General features: G+C 32.6%; 1 protein-coding gene across 1 annotated transcript; it reads left to right on the top strand.

Moving 5' to 3' along the window:
• The first annotated feature begins 2,005 nt into the window (after nucleotides 1–2,005).
• On the top strand, nucleotides 2,006–17,359 carry LOC126822239 (probable methyltransferase-like protein 24). The gene is made up of 8 exons (XM_050551006.2): nucleotides 2,006–2,235; nucleotides 4,801–4,888; nucleotides 6,483–6,532; nucleotides 6,942–7,042; nucleotides 7,306–7,434; nucleotides 9,549–9,623; nucleotides 10,065–10,203; nucleotides 10,863–17,359. The coding sequence occupies exons 1-8, from the start codon at nucleotides 2,101–2,103 to the stop codon at nucleotides 11,187–11,189; spliced, it is 1,044 nt and encodes a 347-aa protein (XP_050406963.1). The 5' UTR covers nucleotides 2,006–2,100; the 3' UTR covers nucleotides 11,190–17,359.
• Nucleotides 17,360–18,733: the final 1,374 nt, after the last annotated feature.

Genomic DNA, 18,733 nt, shown 5'->3' with positions numbered 1-18,733 from the left:
GGATGGATGTGAGAACCAAGTAAATGGATGCGAGATCCGAATCGATGGTTATGTGAGCCGAGTGGATGTGGGAGTGGAGTGGGCGAATGTGAGAACCGAGTAAATGGATGCGAGATCCGAATCGATGGTTATGTGAGCCCAGTGAATGTTGGAGTGGAGTGGGTGGATGTGAGAGCTGAATAAATGAACGTGAGAGCCGAATCGATGGGTGTGGGAGCCGAGTGGATGCATGAGCGCCAGGTGGATGGATGCGAGATTTACAACTGATTGATTCATGTCTACATCCTTTGTGAATTTAATTTGTAATTTTATTACGAAGTTTTATTATTTATTGTAGATTTGTTTAGCATTTATATAATCATATTTATACAATATTGTAATATCTGTATTATAGAATTTAGTAAAAACAAAATACCGTTTAACGCGGATCCTTGGAACAACTAGATTGGGTCTTAGAATCCAGTTCTCGGGACCACAATTTATCTTAATTAAGAGCTTTAAGATTGTTGTAGAGATTGAAGTTGCCTGAAGATGGAAGTATAATTTATATTGATTGGAAATATTGTAGCTACAATTTGGAAAATAAAAGTAGCGGACCAAAAACTTTCTTCTTTTGTTTTTATAAAAGGATATTGTTGCAAACGGTTTCTGTTGTCCGTCCTCAATTGTTAAGCCGTGGTGCTAGCATTTATTACAACATGGGGTTGTGTTGGATCACAAGGTTCCACATTGAGTCAAGTGGTTTCATTTCCCCGTTTGTACGTGACAAGGGGTGGGCTGTCCAACCTCGTGGGTTTTCTCCGATTTCCCCCCCCCCCCCACTGCAGAGGAATGACTCCGATCGTTTTTACCTGAAATAGATTGTTCCACAGAAATCTTATACAATTTGCTACCAGATGGCGCCATTAACTGGGGTTCATTGAAAAAGTGACTTAGACCGTTCTTTCCCGGGGCTCTTCAAATTGTACCACAGGATAGACTCGAAATGAAATAGTTCGCGTTGAGTGCACGTTTATCCTCGTTTCTGTCGCTCTCTCTCTTTTTCAGTAATTTAAGGTCAAATTTCTTCTGTATTCCATCCATATTAAAGTCATTGCCTAGATTGGTAGCTGAGTTGGTATGGGGTATGACGTCCACGCAACACAGCTGTTTGGTTTGGGGCTTTAAAATTAGATAACGTCCACTGACAAAGGAGTGGATTATTGAAAGAAAATTGAACCATATGTAGTCCCGAACTAGTTTGTGTCTAATCGACCTCTCTCTCTCTCTCTCTCTCTCCCTCTCCATGACCGCAACTGAAGGAAGCTCACTGGAAACGTGGCGTTGTTTTAGGCGGAGTGGAACATGTTTGTGAACCGTCAAAGAAAGTTTTCTCCGTTTGGTTGCATGAATTGAAGGATACCATCTTTCCAATTAACTAAACTTGTGAACACGACATACAGAACAAAGTTCTCTATAAAATTTAAATTTATAAACCACCACGAAATAAGCAGGGGGCGTTAGTCGGTTACATGCACCTCCTATCTAATCACAGACAATCTTTACCCCACCCCCATACTAGGCCTACCTCTTTCTGGATTGGGAATCCTTTCAAAAAAGACAATGTTGTGTTCATTAAAGGATCGAAATCAAGCCAGCTGATTCAATTATCTAAAGCACACGAATTAGACCACTTGATCACCCAACCCTCCAAATCAAAGACAAAGGAAATGGGGTTTGATGTTTTACATTTCTGCAGCAAATCGGCGAAAAGAATGGTTATTGGAATCCCATGCATTGGGGTTTCAGAGAAATGCTATGTCCTACTCTCATTTCGATTTCCAACCGAGTGGATCTTTAGAGTGCCACCAGTGGTATCAATGCGCATCAACAAGACATCTTCCCTTGCCAATGATCCCGAGGAACTAACAGAGAAAATCAATATCGAATTTTAGTTGCCTGTATGTCACTTTAATAATACAGAGGTGGTTCAAGGGAGATAACTCCGGTTAACAGAGCCCTTGTCACTTCCGCCCTTCAGCTTAAGAGATTTGAGAATTAATATCTTTTGAAGTGTTACACGTTTGTTTTGGACCAGAAATAGCATCAAAAGATATTGAAATGGCGAGATGGAGGTTGAGAACAAAAGCAATCTTTGTATATTTGGGTTCCCTATTCCTGATTTTGGCCTTTTTGAGTGTGTTTACAATAAATGGCAATTTGTTTTCAGATCCCAAAACAGAAATAAACAACCGGGTAAGTTAGTTAGTAATAGACACGTACAGAGATTTAAATAAATGTTTGAACAAGGATATTGCCTTCTTAATCAAAAGGATTATATTTGAAATCAGACATATTTTATGTCATTAATTAATGAATAAATTTATATAAATACCAAAGCGAATCTCTGATGATGAAAAAATGAAATAAAAATTAGATCTAGGGCCTAATATTTTTGATTTTGACCATTACATTAAGGCTTATTAATAATATCAATAATTTTATTTTCAAAGGGTATAAAATTAAGTCAGAAGGCCTGTCTAACATTTTTCCCTTTATAAACAATATGGGAGTTGGTTGACCAAATGGTTTAGTCAAGTGCAGTGTGGTTTCAATTCCCCACTTGTAACTAGTGACAAGGAGAAGTGTCACCTGTCCAACCTCGTTAGTTTTCTCTGGGTCCCCTAGTTTCCTCCAACCCTATCAAGCAAATTATTGAAATAAAATTGAACCTTATTATGTTAGTCCCAAAATGACCTAGTTTGTGTCAAGTGGAACCCCATATGTTTCTCTCTCTTTATAAACAGGTAACTGATGTTGATCACAAAAAAAATCTGATATCTTTTAAAATTATCGTGATTGATATCTTGTAAATAATGAGTTAATAAGCTTACGTAGCCTACATGGTATATCTTGTAATTATGACAAAGCCTTGTAAACTCCAGAAATGAAAGTCATGGGGTACAGTAAGCCCTGTGTGTATCGGTTTTACTCAAACTCTTCTGTCCCCTTCACTCAGGCAAAATGAAATCTGTTACCTAGTGGCAAGTATTCTAGGCCTACCGCTCCATAAATGGAATAATGTTATACAATAAGCCTACCCTCTCTAAAATGGTATTAGCAGTTTTGAAGAACCTATATTGCTTTAGATGCCTTTGCGTGTGTGCCCATAGCCGCCTGTAAATATGCATCTGAGATGTGCAAGGACTGCTGTCTAGTCGTTCAGATGGGACAGAAAAATGAGGTCCCGTGTATTGGCAATGGCATGCCCGTAAAAGATCCCTTGGCAGTGGAATTCGATATACATGTAAGAGTAGGCTATAGTGCTACTGCCCAGGCAAAATTCCCTCATAGCACACTGTATGGCGTATGCCCGTCTTCATTAGCCCAGTCAGAGCAGAATAGTAGGACGTTAAACCCCATTTCATTTTATTTTGTCTGAGATGTGCACTTGTTTATGCATGTTTGTGAGCGTGCATGTACATGTAATGATGATACAATTTGTTCATGCCTGTGCATGAGATGAGCATCTCATGATTACATGATGATTATGTCGTAATTACAAGATATTAATGTCATAAATACAAGATAATTATATCATAATTACCAGGTACTAATTATGTCATAATAACCGAATATTAATATCCATAGCAACCGTCCCCAGTCGTAGATAAATAGATCAGCTATAAATTACTATTTTTAATATTTTTTTATACAGATTTAGAAATTAAGATTACTTCAGCTAAGGTCAGAAAGTATGGCATTATTTTCATTGTCATGGATAAATAGATCAGCTATAATTTTTATTTTTATTAGAATTTGATATTGCCCTTAGGCTAAATTAAGCTAAGGAGTATGTCATTATCTTCCTGAAATTAGATCAGCTGTAATATATCAGATTGATTTAGAATTTAGATTTAAAAACTGCTGCAAAATTACCAAGGGGTATTACTACATTATTCTCCTGTTCATAAAAGATCAGAATTTTAGGATTGATATTTATCTCATAATGCCCAGGATTACAATGTTAGGATTAGCATTAAGGATTAGGATTTAAGGATACTTGATCTTATCAAGGATTACTATGTTGGGATTAGCATTAAGGATTAGGATTTAAGGATACTTGATCTTATCAAGGATTACAAGGTTGGGATTAGCATTAAGGATTATGATTTAAGGATGATTGATATTATCAAGGGTTACAGTGTTAGGATTAGCATTAAGGATTAGGATTTAAGGATACTTGATCTTATCAAGGATTACAAGGTTGGGATTAGCATTAAGGATTAGGATTTAAGGATACTTGATCTTATCAAGGATTACAAGGTTGGGATTAGCATTAAGGATTAGGATTTAAGGATGATTGATCTTGTCAAGGATTACAATGTTAGGATTAGCATTAAGGATTAGGATTTAAGGATAATTGATCTTAAGGATTGGAATTGTCAGTGAATTGGATTTGGAATTCTAAAATCAGTACTAGGGCATACCATATTATATGAGAATGTGAACAATTAAATTCACATAAAACATAAAAGTTCTATTACCATTGGGGGGTTGGATGGCCAAATGGTTAGCACAGGCGTGCTGTATTAGAAGGTCTGCCATTGAGTCAACTAGCATGGTTTCAATTCCCTGGTTGTACATGACAAGGAGTAGGGTCGCCTGTCTAACCTTGTGGGTTTTCTCTGGGTACTCCGGTTTCCTCCCACTGCTAAATGACCTAGTTTGTGTTGGTTAGACGTTAAACCCCATTTCTCTCTCTCTCTCTATTACCAGTAATAATAATTAAAGATATTGATATTGTTATTACATTTTCAGAGGAAGATGTTAATGCAGAAAGTAGCTGTAGATCGTATTGATGTAAATGGTTTATATGTAAATGGACCATTTAATAAAGAATTACCAGGTAAAGTTACAACATTAAAACATTTTTTTGGGGAGGGGGGGGGGGGGTGTACTGATGTTGACGCAGGCCTGGAAATAATAATCTAAGTCAAAACTGAACTAGTCCTTGACATGTTTAATATCTACTCAACACAAACTAGGTCATTTCGGGACTGGCATATGGTTCAATTTTTTAAAAATAATTCACTTGCACTGAGGGGTCTTTAGCAGTGGGAGGAAACTTGAGGATCTGAACCCTACTCCTTGTCACATACAAGCAGGGAATTGAAACCAGTCACTTACATACATGTACATGTATAGTATTTGCTGATTACACTATTTTGCTTTAATACACTATTTTGCCTATAACGTTTTTTAGGACTTCGAATTCTATCTTATGGTTTGGATTGTTCGTACTTGGTTTTATTTTATTTGTCTTGTAGACGTTCATTGTCTAGCACACTATACTCTAAAGCCAATCAGCAGTTAAGACAAAGGTTTGATTTATGCTTGAATGTGGCTGGAGGCTGGGGTTGACTAGGGCACTGAGAAGTTTACTGATAATGCCTCGGGCACTAACAACAAATTAAGCATGTCAAATCGTTTAGCTACAAAACATAGACTAAATATTACCTAGATTATATCTTTATCTTGATTGATCTTTATCGATCTGATTAAGATAAAGATCTAATAATACATTCAGAAATGAAATGGGATTTAACGTCCTACTTTTCTGCACTGACTGAACTAATGAAAACGGGTGTATGCCATACAGTGTGCTAACAGGTAAGCATTATTGCCTACTCTTATTCCGAAACAATCTGGTTAAAACACAGATCCTATTTCGTTTCGTTTTTATAGTTCAAAATTTCATTTTACTTGTCTTTACTACACTTGGATCTGGAAGAGTTGTTATTTAACTCATGTTCTGAATGGTGTCGGGGATAAGCCAATGAAACGGTCTGTTACGTCGAGTTTTAGGCGTGTTTTTCACCGAACTGTGGGTAATCCACTAGTAACATCAATGCTGATTGGTTAATCAAATGTCTGGCGTCATAAGTCTTTTGACCCCTGACGTGACCTATCGCTATAACTTGTCAGATCTTTATGTAGTGTAGGCCATCAAAAGTATAAAAAAACGAAACGAAATATAGATCGGTATTTTAATCAGATTGATTCCGAAATCGAAATCCAACTATCCAAGTGTTCTTTTACGTGCACACGGTTTTGTGTACCATCCTAATGACTAGACACTACCCTTTACCAATGACAATGGGAAACCATGCTTTTAAATCCACAGGAAATATTTTCAACCAACACCAAGATCGAATCCTGGACCTCATAGTTTGTAAGCTAGCGTCTTACTCACTGAGCCACCATGACTCCTAATATATTCAGAACGACTGCTGTTCATGAAACTTCAGTGAGTTTGAATATACTGGTAGATCAGTCGACAACACAATGATAAAACTTGTCGCATATTACATAAAACTGATACTAGTAAAATACTAAAATATATTATAATATAATTTACAGAAAATAAAATGGAAAAAAAAGAAATAAAATAATATAAATTATCGGAGAACATGATTTTAAACTCATATTGTTTATTGTAGTGATTGGTGCTCAGTTTGTTGGTAAATACAAGGAAGACGTAAAAAATGAAGTATGTTGTATTTTAATAATTAATTTTTTAATGTCGTTTGTCTGTTTCTTGTCTGTGTTGACGGCTAGGTCTGTCCCACAGCTGAAATTTAGTGTATAAGAACAGTTCGGTCCGGGGAGTGAGTGACATAAATCCAATTTTGAAGTTATATTACTTTCATGCAAAACCAGGTCAACCTTGAGTTTAATGTAGAATAAAAAGCCTTTAAATAGTAGTTAGAATTGGGAAACAATGTTGCTTGGTATGTTGGTTTTTTTTTAATATGATGTTTGAATATATTATTTTATGATATTGTATCTGTTAGCTTGATGTATCTAAATCTCAGAATTGGGGAAACAGTGATGCTTGGTACATATGTTGTTTTTTTTATGATATTTAGATATATTATTTTATGATATTGTATTTTTAGCTTGATGTATCGAAATATAATAAAGATGGTGTCTGGGTGATTCCACCATTATCTATCTTACCTAATATCAGTTGGTCAGATTTATCAACTATTTATCATGGGTGAGTAGATTTTAATATCAGTTGATCAGATTTATCATGGGTGGGTAGATTCTGATTGATCAGATTTATCATGGGTGAGTAGATTTTGATATTAGTTAGTCAGATTTATCATCATGAGTGGGTAGATTCTAATATCAGTTCATCAGATTCTAATATCATTTGATCAGATTTATCAACTATTTATCATGGGTTTGTAGATTTATCATGGGTGAGTAGATTATAATATCAGTTGATTAGAACAAACTTTGTGATTTTATTTACAGCTATTTAGAAAATGTACAGATAAAATGTAAGAATCCTGAACGTGTGGGTAAAATAACAGATGGTGGATGGCAAATATGTGAAGATCCTCAACATAAACCTTCACCAGGAAGTTTGGTGTATTCATTTGGGTAATGTTTCAATAATATTTTATTTTATTGCATCAAATCACTAACAAGGGAGACAGGTTACTGTTGAATATACATGTAGGCTATGTCTGTTCGAGATTTTCTATTAATGTAGAAATACGAATAAAAATATTGTTTATAAATAAATAAAAACACCTATAAGAGACAGTATATTACATTACATTATCATATAGATGTGAAAACAGAAATAATAGATGCACAAAATATAATCCCACATATTATTTATGGTTTTTTCAGAAAGGTACTACCTTATATATAAACAGGGGGGTTCGATGGCCGAATGGTTAGCACGTACACACTGTATCATAAGGTCTGTCATTGAGTCAACTAGCGGGGTTTTGATCCCCCGCCCCGATTGTATGTGACAAAGAGTAGGATTGCCTGTTCAACTTGTGGGTTTTCTCTGGGTCTTCCGGTTTACTCCCACTGCTAAAGGCCCCTATGCGCAAGCGAATTATTGAATAAAATTAAACCATGTGTTAGTCCCGAAATGACCTATTTTGTGTCGAGTGGACGTTTAACCCCATTTCTCGCTCTCTCTGTCTATGTATACAAACATGACGCTATAAATTGTTGATAATGATCAGCAAAATTTTAATTTTTGATTTAAAACATGTCAGCCAAACTTATAAAGGGGCAACCCAGGAAAAATCATAATATAGTTAACATTTAAAACAGTTGATAGATTGTCAATGAGGAGATTTTGAATCACTTGCAAACTACAATATTATCAAAGTTGGATCTGTATCCTCTGTACCCAGTGTCACCTATAAGTATTGGGTCAAAAATTTTGATGGGCCTCTTTTTAATCTGATTGAATCCAGACCTTAAGATAATCTACCGTTGATATTTTATTTTATTAATTAAATTTTAAATAATCAATTTTTGCTGCATGAGTTAATACATGAAAAATTTAGACATTGTCCACAACATTGGTATTGACGACATTATTTAAAATATACTTGACTGAATAAAATTGTTTGATTGGAATAAAACACAAGTCAGTTTATTTTACAAACTTAGCAGATGTTACATATTGATTTCAACATTAGATAAATCAAGATACATACATGTATATAGAATTATATGAAAATATGTGGTCTAGTTTCTGTAGATTTATAATCAATAAAATTGATCTTACATAACTATAAATGACGGAAGTATAAGCTGGGATTACTGTTAGAATTTCTCATCCTACCCTTTTTCAGTCTATGCTTAATACACTTCAAATTGAAATGAAATCGGTTTTAACATCTTACGTTTCTGAACTGACTGGGCAAATTACTTCAAGAAAATATTTATAAATACAGAATCACATAATAGGTTTTAATATGAGTATATTTTATTATGAATATATTTAGATTGGATTAAGCTGTGAATAATTAGATATTGTCTGATACATGCAAGATCAAGATCTGTGACTTTATATATGTATTCAGTTAATATTGATATCATGTCTATGTATATTTTATTGATTCTCTAAATACCCAATATGTCATTTTATGATGATTATTGATAAGCATTTGACTTAAACATGTACTATATAACTATATTTAGAGACTCCTAAGAATGGGATGAACCGTGTTCAAATGAGAATGAGTTAATAAGAACCGCAATGAAGGAAGGAACTTTTACTGCTAATACAAAATACAAAAATATTTGATACTGGGATAATTGGAGCAGTTATCCGGAGCTTCTACTGGTTTTGTTCTACCTATCAGTCAATACAAAACTATTTATGATAGTGAGACAATAGGAACGTAGCCTTCTTCATGTCTGATGAACACATTTCCACTTTTTACTTTCATCTAAATGAAACGGGTCTTCTTTTTGAGTCTGGCAAGGAAAAGCGTAGTGGTTCAGACAGGACAAAAAATGGAGGTCCTGTGTATACCATTAGCAGTATGTTAAAGATCCCATGATGTTTGTACTGTAAATTGAAATCATAGGCCACAACACCTCTATCCATGCAAAATGTCTCTCATCATAGCATAGTGTATGTCCAGCTTTATTAGCCCATTCTGTGTGAAAAAGTAATAAGTTAAATCCATTTCATTGTTATTTTAAATATTATAAGATTTTTTTTTTTCATTCAGAATTAACAATGATTTTAGTTTTGATGATGCTATGGCCAAGAAATATAAAACACAAGTACATAGTTTTGATCCCAGGTAAATATATTTCATAAAAACTTAATTCTTTATTCTTTGTTTGTATGGGTGGGCTGTATGGCCGAATGGTTAGCACATCCGCACTGTATCATAAAGTCTGTCATTGCGTCAACTGGCATGGTTTCGATTCCCCGGTTGTACGTGACAAGGAGTAGGGTCGCCTGTCCAACCTCGTGGTTTTATTCAGGTCCTCCGGTTTCCTCCCACTGCTAAACACCTCTACGCGCAAGCGAATTATTGAAATAAAAATTGAACCATATGTTAGTTCCAAAATGATCTAGTTTGTGTCGAGTGAACGTTAAACCCAATTTCTCTCTCTCTTTCTTTGTATATTTTCTTTTAAATTTTTAAATCTTCTATCATGGGCACAGTGAAGTAAATTTGGATTTTTCATGAGCATGGTTTTTACAAACTAACAAATTTATGATGTTATTTTTTCAGTATTAAATTAAAAGATCATGATCGAAGTGATTTAGTGAAGTTCCATGCTACAGGTATATCCGATTATACTGGGGTGTCAGATAAAGGTTGGAATATGGCTACATTAACAGATATTAAACGTCAACTTGGTCATACTAAGGTACATATAATTACAATAAATATCAATGGAATAAGCTAACCAAAACAATATTGACTTTGGATCTGTCATTTCAAAGAGAAAGCAACCTGTTTTGCACCTTTATACAGCAGTGTAGATCTATCAAAGCAAACACTGCAAGGTGAATATTAATGTTAAATGAAAGTTCAAGTGACCTTTTATTAATGTAATAAAAGTTCCAATTCAGATAACCTGTTATTAATGTAATCAAATATCTGATGACCTGTTATTATTGTTATAAAAGTTCAGATTCAGATAACCTGTTATTAATGTATTAAAGGTTCAGATTCAGATGACCAGTTATTAATGTAATAAAAGTTCAGATCACCCATTATTAATGTAATCAAATATCTGATGACCTGTTATAATTGTAATAAAAGTTCAGATGACCCTTTTTTAATGTAATACAGGTTATTCATGTAATGATTATATTTTCAGATTACCTGTAATCAATGTATTGGTGATTTCAGATTACCTGTAATCAATAATTGATGTCATGATAAAATTTCAGATTACCTTTAATTACTGTATTGATAATTTCAGATTACCTGTAATTAATATATTAGTAATTTCAGATTACCTGTAATTATTGTATGGGTAATTTCAGATGGCATGTAATCAATGTATTGATATATTTTCAGGAAAGTTTAAGTGTGTTAAAGATGGATATAGAAGAATGGGAGTGGAAAGTTTTACCCCAACTTATTAAATCTAACGCTTTACATAATATAAAACAATTATTAATAGAAGTACACGCTTGTGAAGGGTGTGCCATATTTCGAGCAGATCGTAATAACGAAGCCAGTAAAGAGAGGTATATACAAGGTCTACAGACTTACCAACATTTATATGACTTGGGTTTCCGTTTATTTTGGATTCACAAGAATTCTGCTTGTGCATATAGATCTAAATTTACTGATAAAGAAATATCAGCTTGTCATGAAATACATTTTGTACATGTTGATTAAGACATCCTTGGAGAATTATTTATTAATTCTTATATTCCTTAAAATATTACCTGTTTAGGTGTGAAGGCAAGTTTTGATATCGAATTTGTTGTGGAGAGTTTATAAATCATTAATGATGGAGATTAATTTGTTTCTCTTTCTGTTAACGAATGATTTCGATAAATTGTTTATAATAATTTGGAAAGAATATGTATGGATGCAAATGACATTACAGGAATATTGATTCAAATCGTAATTTCAATCAGTTTTTAAGGAATATAAGATTTTATAAAAAAAATAATAATTTTAAGATATCTAACTTTTGAAATGTAGATCTGAATTCTTGTTGACAATTTAAGCATATTGTCAGTTAATAATGTTCCAAAATGTTCAACAGAAGCACAGATCTTTGTATTTCAACTTCATTATGACTTTAATATAAAGGTTTGTTCCAAAATGTCCAACAGGAACGCAGATCTTTATATTACTATTTCTTTATGATTTAAATCAAATTTGGTATCCAAGGAATGTTTCAAAATGTCCATTACAGTTGATATAAAATTTGGTATCCAAATAAAAGAAATGTAAAGGATTGTTCCAAAATGTCCAACAGGAACGCAGACCTTTATATTGAATTTCATTATAATTTAAATCAAATTTTATATCCAAATAAGATAAATATTAAAAGGACGTTCCTAAAATGCAAGGAACAGAATATCAGACATGGGAAGGAAAATAAGCAAAATAATTAACTTATACATTTAAATCAATGGTTTCTAAAGTATATTTTATTGGTGCTTTTACGTGTTAATAATTGTGTAAAATGTTGTTATTTTTGAAAAGAATGGAAGTACAAATTGCATTTCTTGCATTTTGGAAGATATTTTATTTTTTTGTGCAATATATTGTTAACAACAATTTGTAAAATATTATATTGAAATCTCAGTTAACATAAGAGCATTCTAAATAATAGGAGGCCAGGTTGTTCGTAATATGCTTCAACAACATTTTTAAAATAATAATCAAGGTTTTGTATTTATCTATAATATTTATTAGTAAAGTTCCTTTTAAAAAGGTTAACACATCTGTATCAATATTATAGTTAAAATATTTATTAGTATCTTTTGATACATTCTATATTTTATCTTTAAAGATGCATTATTTAAGAGCTAAATCTGCAAATTGCAGGTATTTTTTTTTTGGCCTTAAATGTTATATAAATTAATTATTAAACATTTATTAGCATAACAAGCCCATAACTAACTCTCTAGCTCATTGGATGGGTTTGCTTCCGAATGGATTGAAAGACGATCGCCATTTAAAAATTTAATTTAAAATTGGATAACCAAGACTCTGTTTAGTATCGTAGCCACAGTAGCAATGAAAATTGAGACTATGCTTTTCTTCAAACAGTCATAACTTTGCCCAGAATGAAATAATTCAACTGAATTGTTCAATATATTTCTTTTTTAATTATCTATTTTAAAACTATTACATCAAGAATGATCAGCTCTTTATCTAAATCTTACATAATGTATCTTATGTGATTTACCTGTAGAGATATTTACTTATTGTTTATAGGCTGTGTGTTTTGATAATGCCACAACATTTAATTTCTATTGGTTTCTTGTTTTTGTTTTAGGCATATTCACCAGTTTTGACTGACTGACAGTCAAATTGACTGACTGGAGAAATTTACCTGTCAGTCAATTTACATGTCATGTGATTAGAATTTCAATGAATTTAACCTTAAATCACAGCACATACAGTTAGATTTTGAGTTTTCTGTGTAAAAACACATGGGATAATGCTGAAAATGGTTTCATTGTAATGAAAGCCGTGATTTAAATGTTGTAATATAGTGCTGTAGTTTTGTTGTATTGTGACTTTTATTATATTGTTATCATGTTTTATATTTGTTGATGTTACTACGTAAATGGCTAATTCTTACTTATCATTCCGACAGTTTTAACTTACAACACCAAAAGTGGTAAAATTCTCATAATTCCCCCCAAATTGTTTAGAATGTTGTGATCGTTGCATTTCAGACGCCTTATTCATGAAAACTAAATATGCGTCCATTTCATTAGTTGAGATTCAACATCCTGGTACAAATTATAGCTCAAGCCAAATGAAAGGGCTGAATTCTTAAAATATTTATCTTTTTGTTTCGTGAATAAGGATCCAGATCTTCTTGGCATAATCATGGTGCTATTACCACTTGTTGTTGAAGACAAGTCATTAATGTTACTGATAAAGTGTCTGGGTGATCTTGTTGGCTTTTATGTTATATATGAGCCAGTCAAATGTCAAGTACATTCTTTCATAATGAACTGTTTGAATCCCAGTTGAATTGGAGAGTCCAGATGTAAAGTTGTGATGATATTTTGATAATTTATGATATTTCAAAATTGTGTCCAGACTCCAGTCTACATTCTAGTTACGTTTAACTTATTTTGCTATTTTACATGTAATAATTATAACTGAAACAGTTTTACATTAACTTGTAATCATGAGAATTAAAACAGTTTTACATTAACTTGTAATCATGAGATACATTTATCTATAATCATGAGAATTAAAACAGCTTTACATTTATCTATAATCACAAGAATTAAAACAGCTTTATGTATACCCATTATTATGAGAATTAAAACAGCTTTACATTTATCTGTAATCATGAGAATTAAAACAGCTTTATGTGTACATGTAATCATGAACATTAAAACAGCTTTACATTTATCTGTAATCACGAGAATTAAAACAGCTTTACATTTATCTGTAATCATGAGAATTCAAACAGCTTTATGTGTACTTGTAATCATGAGAATTAATACAGCTTTACATTAACTTGTAATCATGAGAATTAAAACAGCTTTACATTTATCTATAATCATGAGAATTAAGCTTTATGTGTACTCATAATTATGAGAATTAAAACAGCTTTACATTTATCTATAATCATGAGAATTAAAACAGCTTTATGTGTACTCGTAATTATGAGAATTAAAACAGCTTTACATTTATCTGTAATCATGAGAATTAAAACAGCTTTATGTGTACTCGTAATTATGAGAATTAAAACAGCTTTACATTTATCTGTAATCATGAGAATTCAAACAGCTTTATGTGTACTTGTAATTATGAGAATTAAAACAGCTTTACAGTTATAAATAATCATGAAGAATTAAAACAGCTTTATGTGTAAATGTAATCATGAGCATTAAAACTTCTTTACATTTATCTGTAACCATGAGAATTAAAACAGCTTTATGTGTACATGTAATCATGAACATTAAAACAGCTTTACATGTATCTGTAATCACGAGAATTAAAACAGCTTTATGTGTACTTGTAATTATGAGAATGAAAACAGCTTTACATTTATCTGTAATGATGAGAATTAAAACAGCTTTATGTGTACATATAATCGTGAACATTAAAACAGCTTTGCATTTTATGTAATCATGAGAATTAAAACTGCTCTAGATTAAGATGTAATCATAAGAATTAAAAAAAAAACAGCTTTGTTTTTACATTTAATCATGAAATTTAAAACAGCTTTCATTTACGTGTAATCATGAGATTTAAAAAAGCTTTGTATTCACATTTAATCATGATAGCTTTCATTTACGTGTAATCTTTAGACTTAAAACAGCTTTTACATGTAATCAAGAGAAGCGAATTTGTTTTTGCTTAATGAGTATACAATGAACCATTATCAATGCATAAGTTAGGTAAACAGCTTACCACAAGGACAAATACAGCGAACTGAATCTCAAAACTTTTACATGATCAAAAACAATTAGTTTAATTGAAGAACAATATCAAAAACTCTCATTAAAATTTGGAACCATTTTGAGATTAGGATTGTAGCAATAAAGTAGATCCTTTTTTTTTGTTTTGCAAAATATCTTTACATTATCATAATATTTATGCTTACATTTCGCCAAGAAGCTTGTTTGAGGAGTTCACATGGCTAGAATATTTTTGTATTAATTTGTATTTATTATTGTTGCATGGATTGTATGAGAATTGTAAATACCATATTTCACAGAATAAGCTGCATATACATGAGTGTACATATACGAAAAAGATTGCATCTGTAATCCGTTGCGAGTCTTGGTCATTTTATAATAGTTTTGTTTGTTATTCGTCATAATGCTTAACCATGCAGAGTTGTCTGCTCTGTTAAGTTAGGGGGTTTGGTGGCCGAATGATTTGACATAAGGTCTGTTATTTAGTCACCTTTAACGGTTTTCTCTGGGTCCTCTGGTTTCGTCCCACTGCTAAAGACCCCTACGCACAAGTGAGTTATTGAAATAAAATTGAACCATGTGTTAGTCCCGAAGTGACCTATTTGTGTCGAGTGGACATTAAATCCCATTTCTCTCTATCTGTCAAGTGTCAAGTGATATGTGTGGTGATTGATATCAGTAATAAAAAGATTATGATCACTCTTCACTTTGTAAATCTATTTCAGTGATTGAGTTTTTTCTAATGACAATTTCTTTCAAATTGTCTTTTTGGTTTAATTTTACAAACAATTTGTATATATTTGTACGGAAAAGAGATTAATTTAAAGTAATAGCTATGTTAAATATCGCATAATAATAAAATATATTGTTTTTCTACAACATTCCTACACCAATATTAAACATTCATTTTTAATAAAATGTTTCATTTTAAACATTTTGATTTTGTGCAGGGAACTTCATTCCATATATGATCCATTCCCTAAATTAGTTTTTGGATAGGATTTGTTTTTGTACAAATTATTTTCCCGGTAATAACAGCTGTACATCAAAAAGGTAACCGCCTGAATATTTTGCTCTTTTAGCACATGGTACATGTAACTGTAGACTACCTCTGTTCCCCTAAGAAAATTAGAGGAAAGTGAGGATTTTCACACTGAATTTTGTAGCTTGTTTTTTAAACCACATGAAATGACTTGGCTGTGGACTGCCCCACAGTTCTTAAATGGTTCACAGCTGTTTAATTACGTTACAGAGGTGGTTTGAAGAGTGTTTGAGGAAGCAATAGTTTCAGGCGTTCCAACTACTAAAAGGTTAAAAGCAAATTGTTCTAATTGTAAAGTATAGCCCATAAAAAAAAAAAATATTTATAAACTTTTTGGGGACATTAAAGGGTTAAAAGCAGATTGTTCTAATTGTAAAGTATAGCCCAAGTAAAAAAAAATGTTTATGAAATTATTGGGGATATGTAATAGCTTGAAGATGATATCCAATGCAGTGTTTAATTGGAGGATTTTATAGGCATTATGGGCTGTCTTGCAAGAAGCCAAAATGATGGTTTTGATAGGAATATATTCTTCCCTCTATAATATTTTTATTATTTTATTTTTATTTTGATTCATGGGTTGTGGGATATGTTGTAATATATTATGTATAGTTTAATTGTTTTGTTAATATATATGTATATACATTCATCTATTGTTTAGGATATTTGTTGTAATATACAGTGTTAGTGCCAGGGCTTGGGGTAATGGTGTGCAGAGAGAGGGGATGGGGGTGACAGTCCCAGCCATTCAAGCAAAGTGTGAAATTTAAAAATGTAAAATAGAAATTTGACATTATCGCTGTTACCTTTGTTGTACAAGCTGCCATATGGAATTTGAATAAAAGGTATATTTCATCTGTTTTCCCATACCTGTATTAAAAATGTTATCCTTTCTCACATTTCTAAGTACTAAGCTTTATCATTGAGTCTTTGGGGCATATAATCAAGGGTTTGGCACAGGGCATCAAATAACCTCTGCACGCCACTGGGGAGAGGATGTGAGATGGTCTTTAATGTCGTCATTGATATATATTTATATATATATTTATAACTGTACATTGAATTAAGACATTGATCTATTTATAAATATTTTTATTTTTATTGCATTTGAGCCTTTATAAATAATCACAAGTACACACCATCATCTTTTATATTATAGAACATGTAATATAACTTCTCCTAAGGGGAGGTCACTCAGCTAACAGATTTGTGTTGTATTGTAAAGTTATAGTTAAAGCCATTGATTTTATTTAGATGTAATAACCTCACCATATTATACTTACTGTATCATTCCTGTATATTATCATATACCATCTGTTGTTATTAGTTATTATGTGTGAAATTTTTTTGTTTTATTTCAGATTTAGATTAAATAAAAATATTTTCATGAAGGTTACTTTAATTGTTGTTATTTTTTTCCTATGAAGTCTTAGTGTTAAAAGTTGTTATTAGTATCGATGGTATTGGAACTCAAATCCTGCGACTCAGTTTTGAGTTTGACTTACATCACATTCAAGACTCCATTTGAAATATTTATTGAGACTCAAGTCCGACTCGACAGTAGTAACAACACACGACTTGAAAGAGTTAAGGTCTCATGACGCGGTAAGATGACATTACTCTAACTTGCCTTTTTGCCATGGCTTCACTGGTCTTGGGTTGGCCTCTGAACCTTGAGCTTTGTGAATACTTGGGACTCAAGGTCCTCCAAATTGTTCCACCTCAAGTGGTATATGACATTCTTAAACTTTAAGATATTTGTATGGAATTTATCCAGGTCTATAAATATTGGACAGTGCATGGTGATAACAGCCCCGGAAAGAATGGTCCAGCTAAAAAGGGTTAGGTTTACAGATAGAAAGGATTAAGTTTAGAGTTGCAATGGAAGAGGTAAAAAGGGTTAGATTTTGGGTTGCAATGGAAGAGGTAACTCAATGGGTTCGAAATAATAATACTTGTGGTGATGACAAAACACCATTCCCTTCTTTATAAGTCCATATTTTAAAATTACATTGATAGTTAAATCACTCGTAAAAAGGCATAGCTAACTTCAGCGTATGGCGTACATGACCCATAGCTTCATAGTAGCCTGCCTTATATGTTTAGCAATTTTTGTGCAGCAATCGAGATCACGGGAAAGTGCCACTGTGGATGAGAATTTCTATATGGAGTCTTAAAAGACGTAAAAGATATCGCAGACAAAATGACTGTTCATTGATTTAGGGTGTTATATACTCTTACGATATGTCACATCTATGACTAGTTTACAGATGCTGTCGGCTCACATCAATGCGATAAAAATGTCCGACAATGGAGAAACCACAAGGTAAACACGTAGATTAAAATTATAATCACTCTTATCTGATTGATGAATAGTCCGACAAAGGGGAAGCAATGACTTCTGTTGAAGATTAGATTGATGATTTGTCTGACAAAGGATTAAGTCAGTCAATCATGGTAGATTAAACAATTAATCAGGGTAAGTGTATAGGCAGTATAACACGATAAATACGCTGATCACTTAATTACCTATCAATTCAGCCTATTATCAACGATAATCAGGTTGAGTGGTAGTTATACACTCCGTACACTATATTAATTTTGGAATTTTGAATATTATTCACCATGTCTTGATGTCCGATTGGGCATATTCCCGGTCCGACAATTTTGGGCATTTGGAAAATAGCGTCGGACAAGTCCGGAATATAAGGGCGAAATCCCTTCCCAGGGCGACACACAGCCACACAAAAGAAAAAATAGGCGTG

Source organism: Patella vulgata, chromosome 5 (assembly GCF_932274485.2).
Source record: "Patella vulgata chromosome 5, xgPatVulg1.2, whole genome shotgun sequence".
NCBI lineage: Eukaryota > Metazoa > Mollusca > Gastropoda > Patellidae > Patella > Patella vulgata.
The sequence above is the reverse complement of the archived record's forward strand: the minus strand, read 5'-3'. Positions and strand labels throughout refer to the sequence as shown.